The sequence below is a fragment of the Penicillium malachiteum genome (assembly GCF_028827825.1).
Source record: "Penicillium malachiteum strain IBT 17515 chromosome Unknown utg000002l:1.0-8849297.0:1.0-8852440.0, whole genome shotgun sequence".
Classification (NCBI taxonomy): domain Eukaryota; kingdom Fungi; phylum Ascomycota; class Eurotiomycetes; order Eurotiales; family Aspergillaceae; genus Penicillium; species Penicillium malachiteum.
In genome coordinates, this window is record NW_026643095.1 from 2453692 (window position 1) to 2466645 (window position 12954).

At 47.3% G+C, this 12954-nt stretch overlaps 7 protein-coding genes across 7 annotated transcripts; 2 read left to right on the plus strand and 5 right to left on the minus strand.

Annotated features, from left to right (window-relative positions):
- Positions 1-945: 945 nt before the first annotated feature.
- Positions 946-1434, minus strand: N7483_003963 (uncharacterized protein; the record flags this gene model as incomplete). Its single annotated transcript, XM_057087400.1, has 3 exons — positions 946-1105; positions 1230-1319; positions 1388-1434. The coding sequence occupies 3 exons, from the start codon at positions 1432-1434 to the stop codon at positions 946-948; spliced, it is 297 nt and encodes a 98-aa protein (XP_056947229.1).
- A 1309-nt stretch (positions 1435-2743) lies between these two features.
- On the plus strand, positions 2744-5540 carry N7483_003964 (uncharacterized protein; the record flags this gene model as incomplete). Its single annotated transcript, XM_057087401.1, is given in 3 exon segments — positions 2744-2769; positions 2893-5182; positions 5196-5540. 3 exon segments carry the CDS (start codon positions 2744-2746, stop codon positions 5538-5540), a joined length of 2661 nt encoding a protein of 886 aa, XP_056947230.1.
- Positions 5541-5829: 289 nt separating this feature from the next.
- Positions 5830-6273, minus strand: N7483_003965 (type II 3-dehydroquinate dehydratase; the record flags this gene model as incomplete). The annotated part of the gene is made up of 1 exon (XM_057087402.1): positions 5830-6273. One exon carries the CDS (start codon positions 6271-6273, stop codon positions 5830-5832), a length of 444 nt encoding a protein of 147 aa, XP_056947231.1.
- A 292-nt stretch (positions 6274-6565) lies between these two features.
- On the minus strand, positions 6566-8577 carry N7483_003966 (C6 zinc finger domain protein; the record flags this gene model as incomplete). The annotated part of the gene is made up of 2 exons (XM_057087403.1): positions 6566-6659; positions 6719-8577. The coding sequence occupies 2 exons, from the start codon at positions 8575-8577 to the stop codon at positions 6566-6568; spliced, it is 1953 nt and encodes a 650-aa protein (XP_056947232.1).
- Positions 8578-9218: 641 nt separating this feature from the next.
- Positions 9219-10238, plus strand: N7483_003967 (sugar phosphate isomerase/epimerase family protein; the record flags this gene model as incomplete). Its single annotated transcript, XM_057087404.1, has 1 exon — positions 9219-10238. The coding sequence occupies one exon, from the start codon at positions 9219-9221 to the stop codon at positions 10236-10238; it is 1020 nt and encodes a 339-aa protein (XP_056947233.1).
- Positions 10239-10410: 172 nt separating this feature from the next.
- On the minus strand, positions 10411-11167 carry N7483_003968 (putative pathogenesis associated protein Pep2; the record flags this gene model as incomplete). Its single annotated transcript, XM_057087405.1, has 2 exons — positions 10411-10984; positions 11040-11167. 2 exons carry the CDS (start codon positions 11165-11167, stop codon positions 10411-10413), a joined length of 702 nt encoding a protein of 233 aa, XP_056947234.1.
- A 448-nt stretch (positions 11168-11615) lies between these two features.
- On the minus strand, positions 11616-12539 carry N7483_003969 (shikimate dehydrogenase family protein; the record flags this gene model as incomplete). The annotated part of the gene is made up of 1 exon (XM_057087406.1): positions 11616-12539. One exon carries the CDS (start codon positions 12537-12539, stop codon positions 11616-11618), a length of 924 nt encoding a protein of 307 aa, XP_056947235.1.
- Positions 12540-12954: the final 415 nt, after the last annotated feature.

Here is a 12954-nt window from a genome sequence, read left to right on the forward strand (position 1 = left end):
TGTATCAACCTGCACGACCATATCATATTTTGATTTCCAAAGTTATATTCTTCGGCGCATCCGAGATCCACTCGAAGTAGCTGCCTTTTTCATGCAAGGGGTCAATAATGGCCCCAAAAGATATTGGGGTCAGTATGTTTTGCTCTAATATAACCTCGGAAGTGTGGGGTTGACCCCGGAATACTTCGGTGTTCGACTCATCAACTTCACTGAAAGAATGGCATACAGCTCTAGGCTTGAGTCGTAAAGAAAAAGAACAAAATGACGAAAAAAAAAAAAAACTCAAATTACGCCGTAGCAGTGCTAACGAGGGGCTCCAGACCGGTGGGGGCCCAGATAGATACAAATGGTGATGGGGTTGCTTTAAATGATATGCAAAACAAAAATAATAGACAGGAAGACACAGAATCGAGAATGAACGAGACTGCAAATGACAAAAAGGAAGCGCGCCAACCAGGGCGTGGTAGGACCGATCTGAACCAAGCAGAAACCAACCATTTTGATAATGGACGGAGATTGTATCCGAACCATGGCCCTGGCTTGGTCCATTCGGAGAGGTATAACAAGAACAAAAAAAAGCAGAATTGAAGAAAGGGGAGCCAAAAGAGCGAAGAATAAAGGATAAACAAACAATAAAGATAAACTCGCAAAGTTCAGTCTCCCGTTGTTTCCGTAGTGCTGGTGATCAAGAGCAAAGAAAGAAGAGAGCGAATCGCACGGAGCACCATCACAATATTACCAATCCCTACTGCACCTCCTGCGTTGGTTCTTGCGAAACCTGTTGCGGGTGCAAGTGAATATCGATAGAGTGGGATTCGGAATCCTGGCACGGAACTACGTGGTTCGCATCAGCCTTCCTTGTCGGCTATCTTTCTCCAGAGAACAGAATAAAATGGAACCAGCAGCTTTGTTTGTTGAATGAAATACAAAGTGGCAGGGGGATGATCAAGACGACTCATCCTTACCGGCTGTCTGGGCCTGTCCTCCTCGAGTGGACTGTGGTGCGCCGTTGGTGACGGCCTGGCGTTTCAGGCGCTCTTCGGCCTCGCGAATGCGCTGTTGCAAGGCCTCGAGCTCTCGGCTTTGAATTATCATCTGTTGTTTCCTGTTTGTATATTTTGATTAGTTATTCCATTCTTATTTAACAAAATATTGTCGGGGTTAAATTCGAGGTTCGGCTCGCAAATATGGAGTTCGACGTATGTTTGTTTATTAGGACGAATACATACTTCTGATCGATGGTCTGAGAAAGGTGGTTCACGTCGCTGTCCAGCATGAAAGCGCTATCCAGCGCGCTCGAGAAAGCCTGTGCCATGGTCCTGCCATGTCTTGATCAGCCATATATAAAGGAGGTGGTTTCGTTTGGAGCAAGTTGGAGAATACGCACGACTGGGGTCGACCCTTGGGCTTCCACTCTTGCTCTGTGTCGGACATGTTGGCTTTGAAGCTTATAGTTTTGGATTCTTTCAAGCGGCGACGTTGGAACAAGAGTATGTCCTCTTTGTTCGTGGGGTATGGGCGACTCGGGCGGGGCGGCACGCCAGAAATTAGGAATGGCACAAGGGATGTAGTATGCGGGTAGATCGTGGGGACCAGGACCAGCCAAGAGTCACCGGAAGATTCTTACAGTGATCGACGATCGAGGTTTGCTATAAGGGGTTGTCAGTTGGGAGGAAGTGGTTTTTGTATACTTCGGGAAGCCTGATAAGAAGTCCCCCTAAGGAACGGGAGGGGGGTTGTCACGGACGTGAAAGGGGCGGGATCTCTCTTACCGGAGATATATGGATATCAGTTGAAGCACGGACTGAGTCTGCGGGTTTAGGAGTTTAAGGTACGAGCTTGAGGATATTGAAAAGGAGGGAAGAGGAGAGGAGGAGGAAGAGGAAAAAAATAAAATGAAAAAAGCTAGAAAGACGATCGTAGCCCACACTAGTGAGTGTAATAATGATTGAGATTCATCGTACATAATAACATCGCACCAAAGTGGTTCCGGCAAGGGGAAGCTCGGTCATGGTAATACCATGTATAACTCAGGTACAAGGGGGGGGGGGGGGGGGCTCTTCACGTCATGGAAAGAAATAGGAGTATGTGATATCGACATTTTTGCTACATTATCACCGAATATCACTCCAAACAGAGTATTGATTTCCCCCTAGGGACTTGGAAATATTACATTGCTTATATTCATACGCTGTATGATACTGATACTTGTGACCTTATGTTCCTTTCAGGGGCTTGCTTCTATAAAATGGGGGTCCCACTTAAGTGGGCTTGATGGAAAAAAAAGGGGGAAGAAGGTTGGTTTCGATAATCTGTCAAGGGGGAGTCTAATCCATGTACGGAGTAGTTTCAGGAAGAGATGGATATGTACTCCATACTTTGGCAGAAATCATCATAAAAAAGGGGAAGACTTGGGGCTGAAATTATTATTGGGATCGAGTTTTGCCTCATTACTGTTCTAGGTATAAATTTAGTACTCCGTAGTAAGATGGTGGATTCATGGATGTACGAAATACGGGACTCCATAGATGGCAGGATACATATACATGTAGAAGGAATCGGATAGGGCGGAGGTAAGATCGTGATCGGTTGACAATTTGACTTGTACTCCATTAGGTCACAGTACAACAACTGCCCAGGTAAAGTGGATGAAGTAGATGCGATGTATACAAACAGAGAGGGCGTCATACTTCATCCATTGAATCTCGGAAGGTGTAGTCAGCATGGGTCATGTGATCCAAGAATGTGTGACTCTAGCAACATAATCATGTGATCACAATACACAATACTGTAAATTACAGGTAATCCCGATCCTGCAACCTGTCCACGGTCTCGTCGTGATGCCATCAACCTTGGAAGACCATTAATCAATCTACCCTATTCCCTCTTCAGGTCTTATCTCCGCATCTCTGCTCCTTGGTCTGGTGGCCTTTATGGAAAATCTGCCCTTAATTCCTTGTCGCGTGCCATCGACCAAAATCTCCTCCATACCCGCTCCAGCCAACTCCTAACCGCGACCGACCAACTCCGTTTCCAGCCAAGCCCGATCGAAAATCTTCGCGCGCCAGAACCACCCTTGGGGAAGTGTCTCTCTCCACCAACCATCGTGGCCCCCATCCCTGAATCCCTTCTCTCCAACGGCCACCCGGGCGGGCAATGGGGAATGCCTCCTCTGTCGGCCTACACTCCTTTTGAATCTTTGCTCTTCTTCCAGTCTCTGGCGACCTCCGATGTGCGCCCGGCCAGTTTTGCGTCCATCTCGAGCATCCTCAGCAACAATCAACTAGTTCGCGACAATGCCGATTTCAGCGCCGATCGACTGAGCCCCGAGGCTTTGGAGGACTTGTATGCAACATTATTGCGGGACGGGTATGATCGGGATGCGAATCAAGGTCCCAATGGTCTCCCCCACGACAGTCCCAGTAATTCAAAGAAGCGCAAGATCTCTAGTCCACGTCCAGATGGAGGATCAACTGGAGTCAGCCATGCCGTCCGGGTACCGGAACTGGTGTCACACCTGTATGCGCGATACAGAGCTCTGGTGACGAAAGAGATTAAGGAGGATGAACGAAGGTACGATTTGATGAACGAGCAGTTGCAGCAGCTTCAACAGAAACCAGAGGCTCCGGTCACAGCAGAAGCGCCTTCTCCTGCTCTACCAGTGAAGAAACCCGAGCAAACTGAGCCGACAGAAGTGGGTGTCAAGGTCGAAACCCCGCGACGCAGCCATCCCGGTCCAATATCAATTCCACCAGCTGCGATGCTACCAGTGAAACCAACGGAGATATCGACGACCAAACCACCCGTATCTACACAGACTACGAAAGAAGCACAACCGACACCTATTCAACCCGCCGGGCAACCGCCAGTGCCAGTGTCGCAACCACAACCGCCATCACTGGTTGGCCAGACTGCTCCTGCGTTACAGGCACCGGCTCCACCTCCACTCGCTCCTCGAGTGCCAGTAGCTCCGGCGACCCCTTCTACTGCGTCTCGACCTACACATCCATCCCAGGTTGCACCACGCCCCATCCCCGCAATTTCTCCAGCTGTGGGGAAGCCAGGTGCTCCGGCGGTCACCCCGGCTCCTAAGCCAACCTTCCAGCAGTGGCAGCTTGATGCGCCACCTCATTCTCCATATTCCGCTGTTTCCCCCAGTACTACTACCCCTCAGGTCAGCGCCACAGCTGCCAAACACCCCCTACCACCTCCCGCTCAAATCCCCCAATCTCAACATAAACCCTCTATCCCCTCTACACTCCCCAGTACCCCCGCCCCAGCCCCATCTACAGTGCAAACGCCTGTCCCTATTGGTCGTCCGCGTCTGTCACAAACACCTAGTGTTGTCATCTCCTCATTCTCTGAATCACGAAGTTCACGGCCCCGCCTTTCCATTGATACACCGGGTTCTTCAACGCCATGGAAGCGAACTCCCCGGCTCAGTATTCCAGAGTCTCCAGCATCGCCACCTCGGCCTTTGCCCGAGGATGTTAGTCCAATCAGTGAGAGAGCCCCTTCTCCTGATGCTATGAATATCTCACCTCCCCGGGAGAAAAAGACTACCCGACGAGGACAGACTGCACCAGATACCAAGCCTCCAGCAAATATCAAAATCGAAAAATCTACCACAAGTCGCCGGAAGCGTGCAGAAAGCTCCGCCTCGACACGAAGTCAAGCCAGATCAGCAGCATCAGCTTCTCGCGACACATCTCCAGCCCATGCTGATGATAGCCGCACGTCAAGGCGTCCGAAGGGTGCGGCGTCTAGTCCTGATGACCAAACTCCTAAGAACCGCTCAAAGCGTAAGCGAGGGCCTAGTGAATCAGCAGAACAGGAGTCCGTTGCCCCAGAGGCCCCGAAATTCGATAATTCTCGCTACGTCATGTGTGCCCGTGGTTTCCATCGGACAGCGGCGCCCATCTTGAACGATGTGACTACACATAAGCTAGCTTCTATTTTCGCCAAGCCTCTGGGTGAGCGTGATGCTCCAGGCTACCATGACTTGATCTATCGCCCCCAGGACCTGAAGTCGATTAAGTCTGCCGTCCATCAAGGTAGCAAGGCTGTGGCCAGTGCGACAGAAGCGGTCAGCACTCCTGCAGCCGATGGTGAATCTCCAGCACCTGGTGTTGGAGCTTCATCTAAGAACAATGCTCTCATGCTGCCCAAAACGGAAGACCTTGTTCCTCTCCAAGGGTATTGTGAACTCGTCTCAACTAGAGAAAGAGTTCATTCGCATGTTTGCCAATGCGATAATGTTCAACCCTGTTCCTGAGCGTGACTTTGGTCCTCATTTCCCGATGATCAATGATCGTGGTTCTCGCGAGAGCACCCAGTCTGCTGACGGTGATGAGGGTGGTATCATTCAGGACTCGCGGGAGATGTTCGAAGATGTCGAACAGGCAGTTAACCGATGGCGTGCTGCTGAGCGAGCTTCTGAACGAGCCTCTGATGAGTTGGCGAATAAGAATATCCTCTCCCTTCGTCGGGGTAGTGCCAGTGATTTCAATGCTGATAGCACCGACGACGCTAAGGGATGAAGGAGGATTTCACCCATGTATAATTGTATGATTTTTCCGAGTGTTTGATTAGAAGCCTGTTTTTCTATTTGAAACGAATATGATCAGCCACTGAGAGCTATTTTTACTCAGTGATAATTAATTCGTCTCCAGTTTACATAACATGGTCCATACTCGTATCCATCACATAGAGCCTCTGGAAATAGGCACTAGTATCCATTCATATGCGATTTAATAATATTTTGTCTAGGTACACTGCAAGCTTCGTTCTCAACTAATAATCGCTCCCCCGATTCATCAACCCAGTCCATCAAACATTTTGAACCAAGTGGCGAGCCGCATACTCAATTCCAGCTTCATAGCCATAAACCCCCAACCCAATGATACAAGCAATTGCCTTATCGGAGAAATAGCTGTGGTGTCTAAATGCCTCCCGAGTATGGATATTGGTAATATGGATCTCAATAAACGGAATTGAAACACCCAGCAATGCATCGCGGACTGCAACACTAGTATGTGTCAGTGCACCGGGATTGATGAGTACCGCATCGACATTCCCACGAGCTTCTTGGATTCGGTCGACGATTGCGCCTTCGTGGTTGGATTGGAAGGCCTCTAGTGTGATGTTCTTGGTTTTTGCAAGGCTTTTAGCGTTGGCTTCGACGTCGGCTAGGGTTGTTGAGCCATAGAGATGGGGTTCGCGGGTTCCCAGGAGGTTGAGGTTGGGTCCATTGATTAGGAGGATTGTAGGCATTTTGAACAAGTAACTTGGATTGCTGCTGAGCTTGAGGTCGATTGGATCAATAATCTTGAGAATTTGATGATGCTTCTAATGGTCTGAAGTATTCGAATATTGGGTATCTTGTGAAGGCTTATATAGTTCTATATACATGCCGAGGTCCGATTCCTTGGCCGAGTTGGGATCGGTAATGAAATTAACCGATAATGTTGAGAATAGTCTTAAATCGCTGTAGTTCTTTAAGGAATGCTCATTTCTATCGCCCCATAATGGTTTCTCAAGATGCCAATGCCAGCTATCTTCAGCATCAGCTTGCCGGTGGGTGTTGGAGATGGGCTAGGAAGTCTGTGTCCAGGTCTCCATCATAGAAACCAAGATTATGTGCAAATACAGGCTCTTGTCTAAATTATAGTTAGCTGAGAACATCCATGAAAATCAGGGAAGGAGAATAAGCACTTGCCTGCTTGAGGGAAAGGATGAGACTATTTCCTCAAATAAGGCATCGTATCCCTCTAATCCGACAGGAACAGTACTGATATCCTGACTTGGGGGAGGCATTGATATTTCCATGGCTGAATTATCAGTCACCTGTAGATTGATCGATTCATTGACAAGAGGTTGTGAAGTATTCGCGGCCACTCCGTGAAGCAAATCTTCATGGCCTACGTAATTCGAGACGAGGGGCTGATGAAGATGATTGGAGCTTGTTTGAACACTGGGTGATTGAATAGGTTGCAAAAAGTTCATAAGTCGTCTGTTAATATTTTCTCTGTCGTTGCTGTCTGACGCTGCGGCGACGAGACTGACACAATATTGGCATTGGAGAGCAAAGCAGTAAACCAGTGGAGATGGGCGTACTTCACCAATGATCTCTTGGTAATGATCCAGTAAATCAAGAAGAAGATGAACATTATTGATGCACAGCTCCACGATATCAGGTAAAATTTGTTCGCCTCTGCGAATCAATGTAAGAATTGTGAATGTGGAAGTTAGATGTAGAATTGAGGCAGGTGGATGGGCATCATCCTGTTTGCGGTAGGGTCGGGTTTGCATTGTAATTTGATGAAGCAGCTCGTTTGTATTAATCAAATCAACAGGCTGAGATAAAATTTGAGAGAGATAGGTCATGATGTTTCGGATAGCGTTGAAGGTGCTCAGCGCCCGCAAAGGGGCCGGAGCTTTGCGATTGCCATTGACACTGGCACGAGATGCGGTCCACACATCCCATTCATCTACATCATCCTCCTCGACTGGCCCTGGTTTTGATTGCTCATGTTGTGGGAGACCAGGTGTCTTTCCAAGCGTGGCGGACAGGATATTTTCTAGGAAGACGGCTCCGTTGAATGTATGGGTGAATCGATGCTTCTTTGCAGCCGGGGAAAATGTTAAGAGCATTCTCGTTGCTTGCCCGACCAAGCTCCACGCAAGACAAACATTGCTGGCGGCAATATGTATTAAAGTAAGCATTAGCATTGCTTGAATGTGGCCTAGCTCGAGGCTTTCCCAATTGGCTAGTGCTTGTTGCTGGATGGAAAGTTGAATTATTGCGGGAGTCGGCAGACCTGGAATGTTCGTATTGCTCATAATTGATGAGTATAAAATGACAGACCACAACAATATCAGCGACGAAGACGTTCCTGATGCTGCAAGCCCAGGGCCAAGGTGCATAGCCCGAAGTAGTTCCCGACGTTCAACAATTGGGAACCAACAATGCGTGTATGTGAAGTAAAAATCCAGCAAGTTAGGTGTGTTTTCTGGAACTTGAATATTGAACGGATTTGATTGTTGAAGTATAGGCGCTTGTACTTGCTCTGACCGAGGTAGTGCAGACTGTGTAGTCTCGTTGACTTCAACAGTCTCGATGACTTCAAGTTGAGAATTTGGCTCATCATCCATGCGTTCATCTTCGTCTTTGTCCTCCGAGGGTTCCCAATCCAGATCATCATTGATGTCCTCATTCGGCGAAAGTAGATGAGATACATTTTTGGACAACTTGGAGTTCCTCCAGGCGTTCAAGGCATTATTTGCCTGCCTGCTCCGAAAAAAGTTCTTGCCCGGTGGGTCAAACAGGATGCCATGAATTGTTGCTTCGGTATTGGGTACATTTTGACAAACAAGCCCAAGGATTATTTCCAGGCTTCGGACATATCCAGGGGCAAGTCCTCGTCGGCCTCCGCCAGTTTGATAGGTACAATCTCGGCCTGCGGAGCTGCAGATGGAGCATATCGGTTGTTCCCCATCACACTTTGATTTACGTCGTCGGCATTGGTCACAAGCACGGTATATGCGTCGCCGCTTGGATGGTCGTGGACTTGACATTACGACTGTGTATTCATATTGACATTGACATACTCCGTAGTACATTCCGAATAGTCATGACGCGTGAATGAGCGTGGCTAGTAAGTCATGTGATCGGCATAGAACTTAACCGATACTATACTCAGTCAACAGTAATAGGATGGAACATTGGAAGAGAAATGATGAGATATTAGGGATTATTCACTCGATTTCCTGATAACCTCGAAATCCAAGATACTTCATCTACAATTCATACTTGGAGAGTTGCGTTGGAGCATTTGAACTACAGTCAGTCTATGTGGAGCCATCTATGAGATGTTCATAGGATCAGCTTCGGATGAAGTCATTCCTCTGATATATCAACAAAATGCATTCCTGAGTATTCTAATTGAAAGACGCCAATCTTTCGAACTATGATACCCCTCACGCCGAGCTGATCGACCGATGGTTTGTAATCATGTAGTAGAATGGATCTTGGAATCTGGAATCTGGAGTCTGGAATCAGGATAGGAGCTTAGCCGTATATCCACCCCCGCATTAAACTATGATTCAATTATTAATTATTAATTTTGGTATGCCCATCAGATCTACCACCTATTTCAAGTGAAGATCAAGATTGAGATTGAAAATATTCCCCAAAATCTACCGTCACCACTTTCATCATGAAATACGAACCTGTTATTATGAGCTGCTCTCTGGGCCGAGCGTGGCTCCATGACCTTGACTATAAGCTCCAACAAGCGGCAAGCGCCGGCTTCAAAGGCATGGAGATCTTCTACGAGGATCTCGAATATGCTGCTCGCAAAATAAGTGGCTCTGATTCTCCCAGCTCAGAGGATATACTCAAGGCAGCAGAACACGCCCAGTCTGTTTGTGAAGGACTAGGCCTTGATATCATTGGTCTACAACCATTCATATTCTATGACGGTCTGAAGGATCGAGAGCAACATGCGAAATTGATCGAAAAAATGAAGTTTTGGTTACGTCTGGCCAAGACACTCCATACCACGACTATTCAAATTCCTGCCAACTTCTTACCAGCAGAGCAGCTGACGGATGATCTGGACATCATTGTTGCTGATCTTCGGGAGGTAGCTGATATGGGTGCTGCCGAGAATCCTCCTGTTCGCTTTGCATACGAGAATCTGTGCTGGAGCACCCATATTGATACATGGGAGAAGCTTTGGGATGTCACAAAGCGGGTTGATAGACCCAACTTTGGTATGTGTCTGGATACTTTCAATATCGCGGGTCGAGTGTGGGCGGATCCTGCATCGCCAACGGGTAAAACACCTAATGCAGATGCCGATCTGAAAGAATCGTTGGAGAAACTGGTGAAGGAGGTAGACCTGGCCAAGGTCTTCTATATTCAAGTCGTCGATGCAGAGCGAATGGAATCACCTTTGGTTACTGGTCATCCTTTCCATGTCGATGGCCAGCCTCCTAGGATGAGTTGGTCCCGTAATGCAAGGACATTCATGTATGAGGAGGATCGCGGTGCATACCTTCCTGTAGAGGATGTTGCTCGTGCGGTCATCTCGGGATTGGGTTATGAGGGCTATGTTTCTATGGAGTTGTTTTCTAGAACCATGGCAGAGGAGGGTGATCATGTTCCAGTTGAGCATGCCTCTCGGGGAATCCAGGCCTGGAAGAAGTTTCAGGAAAGATTGCAGCTAGACTAGATCTGAACCCTGAATAAAGCTCTCATTTATTCAAATGTTGAATCATGAACAATAAATCATTGAGCTTTGCCGTTAGATTTACCATTAAACATTTGAATTTATTCTTCGCACCTTTTGCTTGGTATTTGAAATCATGAATATTCATTTCCTCAAGTTATACAGGTGTCAATTTTTAAACACTGATGTCTTTTCCATCCAACCAATCCTTCGCTTGGTGATAGAGAAGGTCATGCTTTTCTCCATTTACAGTGCCAACATGTCGTCGATGCCCAGGCATATCCTTCAGCACAGAAACTCCCATCGTCAGTTCCTGGCAGTAAGCCAGACATTTGAACCCCTCAGGGTAAGAGTACAGCTTCTCCTCATCGATCTTAGGGATCTTGTTAGGATTAACAGGAAGAAGCTTGTCCTTTTCATACCAGTGTCGGACAAATCGTGCACCCCAGCGATCATCAACCTTCTCAAAAAAGAAAATGAAGCGACAATCTGCCTCTGCATCAACTTCGCACCCGTCGATAGTGAAGCGCTGGGTGATTGTAGCCTTCACCTTGGTCACAGCGCGCGTCGCTTCGGGGGTAATATCACTTGTGACGCCATGACAACGGTGCATGATGAAGGCGCCTTCATCCATACCGGCCTTGGAAGCTGCGATGAAGTCTTTGTATGACACTTTGCCTGACCAGGTTGTGTATACTTGGGCATCGTCGTGAAATATGGACTCGAAGTTCTCCCATTCACATGCATCCCTAGTTAAACAGATCAGCATATAAATAGGATTACGTCGGCCTTTGTGTGACTCACCGATAGCAAGGCCAGCCTTCGGCAAGTTCGCGGAGCTTAGCCCGTTCCAGGACTAAGGAGTCAGGTCCATTGTTGCGGATGGCGTGGGCGGGACGAGACCCGGCAGGGAGGGAATGGAAATCTGGCATTCTTGATGCTTTCGATGCAAGTTGTAAGTCTTAGAGAAACCGTTTGGATCTTTCGAGAAATGATATTCAGAAACTCACTTTATAGTCTTGATGGGTTTCGGGTAAAGCGAAATGCGGAGACGAAGCACGCATAAGTCTATAACCGAAGACTCGCCAGAGTCGCCACATCATGTCCACGTATCCCCAGATTCCTTGATCCGCTATGTTGTACAGAAATTGCCAGTGCAGATTAAGCACGTCGTAGGTATTACTATTATGCTGGAGTATTGATATTTCATAGATGCATGTAGGTTTTGAACGAGTCCAGAATCTTCCTAGTACAATCCAGGTTTTACTGGCAACAAGGTTGAGTTACTTGGTATTACTACTATTGAATTCCCAATCATAGTACTACTTTCAACTTTTGAACTTCAAATATGGATTTATTCAAAAATGAGACTACCAAAAGTTAAAAGTTAATCGCTGTACTTTCTTCAGCCGCCTGCATCAAGACATTCCATGCTCCTTCACGATCCAACTTAGATACAAGTTCTTCTCCAGCCCAAAGACGCCATTGCTCCTCGATCTGGTACCCGATAACATGCGTTCCCTCCACACAAGGCCAGCCCAAACTCTCTGCCAACTTGATAGTTCTAGTTCTTCGTGGCTTGAAGCACATGTCATGGACAACACCTTTGTTAGGTCGAGAGAGAAAATGCTCCAGTAACGAAGCCACAGTACGCTCAGACTCTGTTGTTGGTTCAAAGTCCGGCACTGTCCCGACGATGTAGTAGGGAATGTCTAGCTCTTTGGCTTGCTCCAATGTTTTGACGTGGATAATCTCAGGAACAAGGGGAAGGCGTTTTGAGTCACGAATAAGGTCGAGAACTTCCTGATTGTCACGGTTCAGAACGTAGATCCTGGGGCAGTGGAGATGAGCCGTAAGAGCGTAAACGGCTGCACGGCTTGCACCACCAGCACCGACAATCAGGGCCGAAGCAGGCGATGTCTCGGAGGGTCTCTCGGCTTCGTTTCCTTTCTCTAAAAGGCTGCCCTTAATTCCTCTCCAGTCGGTGTTCGTTCCACACAGCCGTCTTGTCTCGCCATTCTTGTAATAGACATTGTTGCAAGCACCAATGATGATAGCCAGTTCATCCAACTCATCCAACTGGTTCATCACAGAATTCTTGTATGGCATTGTAACCACCAATCCAGCAGTAGTGGGGTTTTTGCCAAGCTCAAGCAAGTCCTGTAATGTCGCGCACTCTGTTGAATAGAATGTCCAAGGGAGACCAAGAGATTGTGCAATATAGTTGTGCATTTTTGGGGCGATGGAATGGGTGACTCCAACTCCGACCAGATGAAGAGTCATTGGTTTTTGTTGTTCAGCCATTTTCAAATATTGGTGGGAGGATTCAAAGGTTGTGAATTTGAGATAGTCCACTGGTGTTCACAATGTTTAACAACTGCAACTTGAAGAGAGAGAGAACGACGACTATGTATAGTAGAAACGCTTGCGCCGGAGCCCACGGATTTAAGCTATTGCAACGACGGGCTATGTTCATTGCCTTAAAAGTAGACTATGTAGTACTATTAAAACTAAAACCAGCCCTTCGAGGACGATCGGATAGAATATACCCGATACCCGTGGGCCGTGGCGCATCTTTGTTTACCATACTAGTGAGCATGAATGCATAGTAAGATTTTTTTTAAAAAAAAAAAAATATTCAAATTTGATAAAAACTAGCAATATTTGAATAAAGGAACACATTGGAAACGCATGGATGAATGCTAGTGAAAAGTCAAGA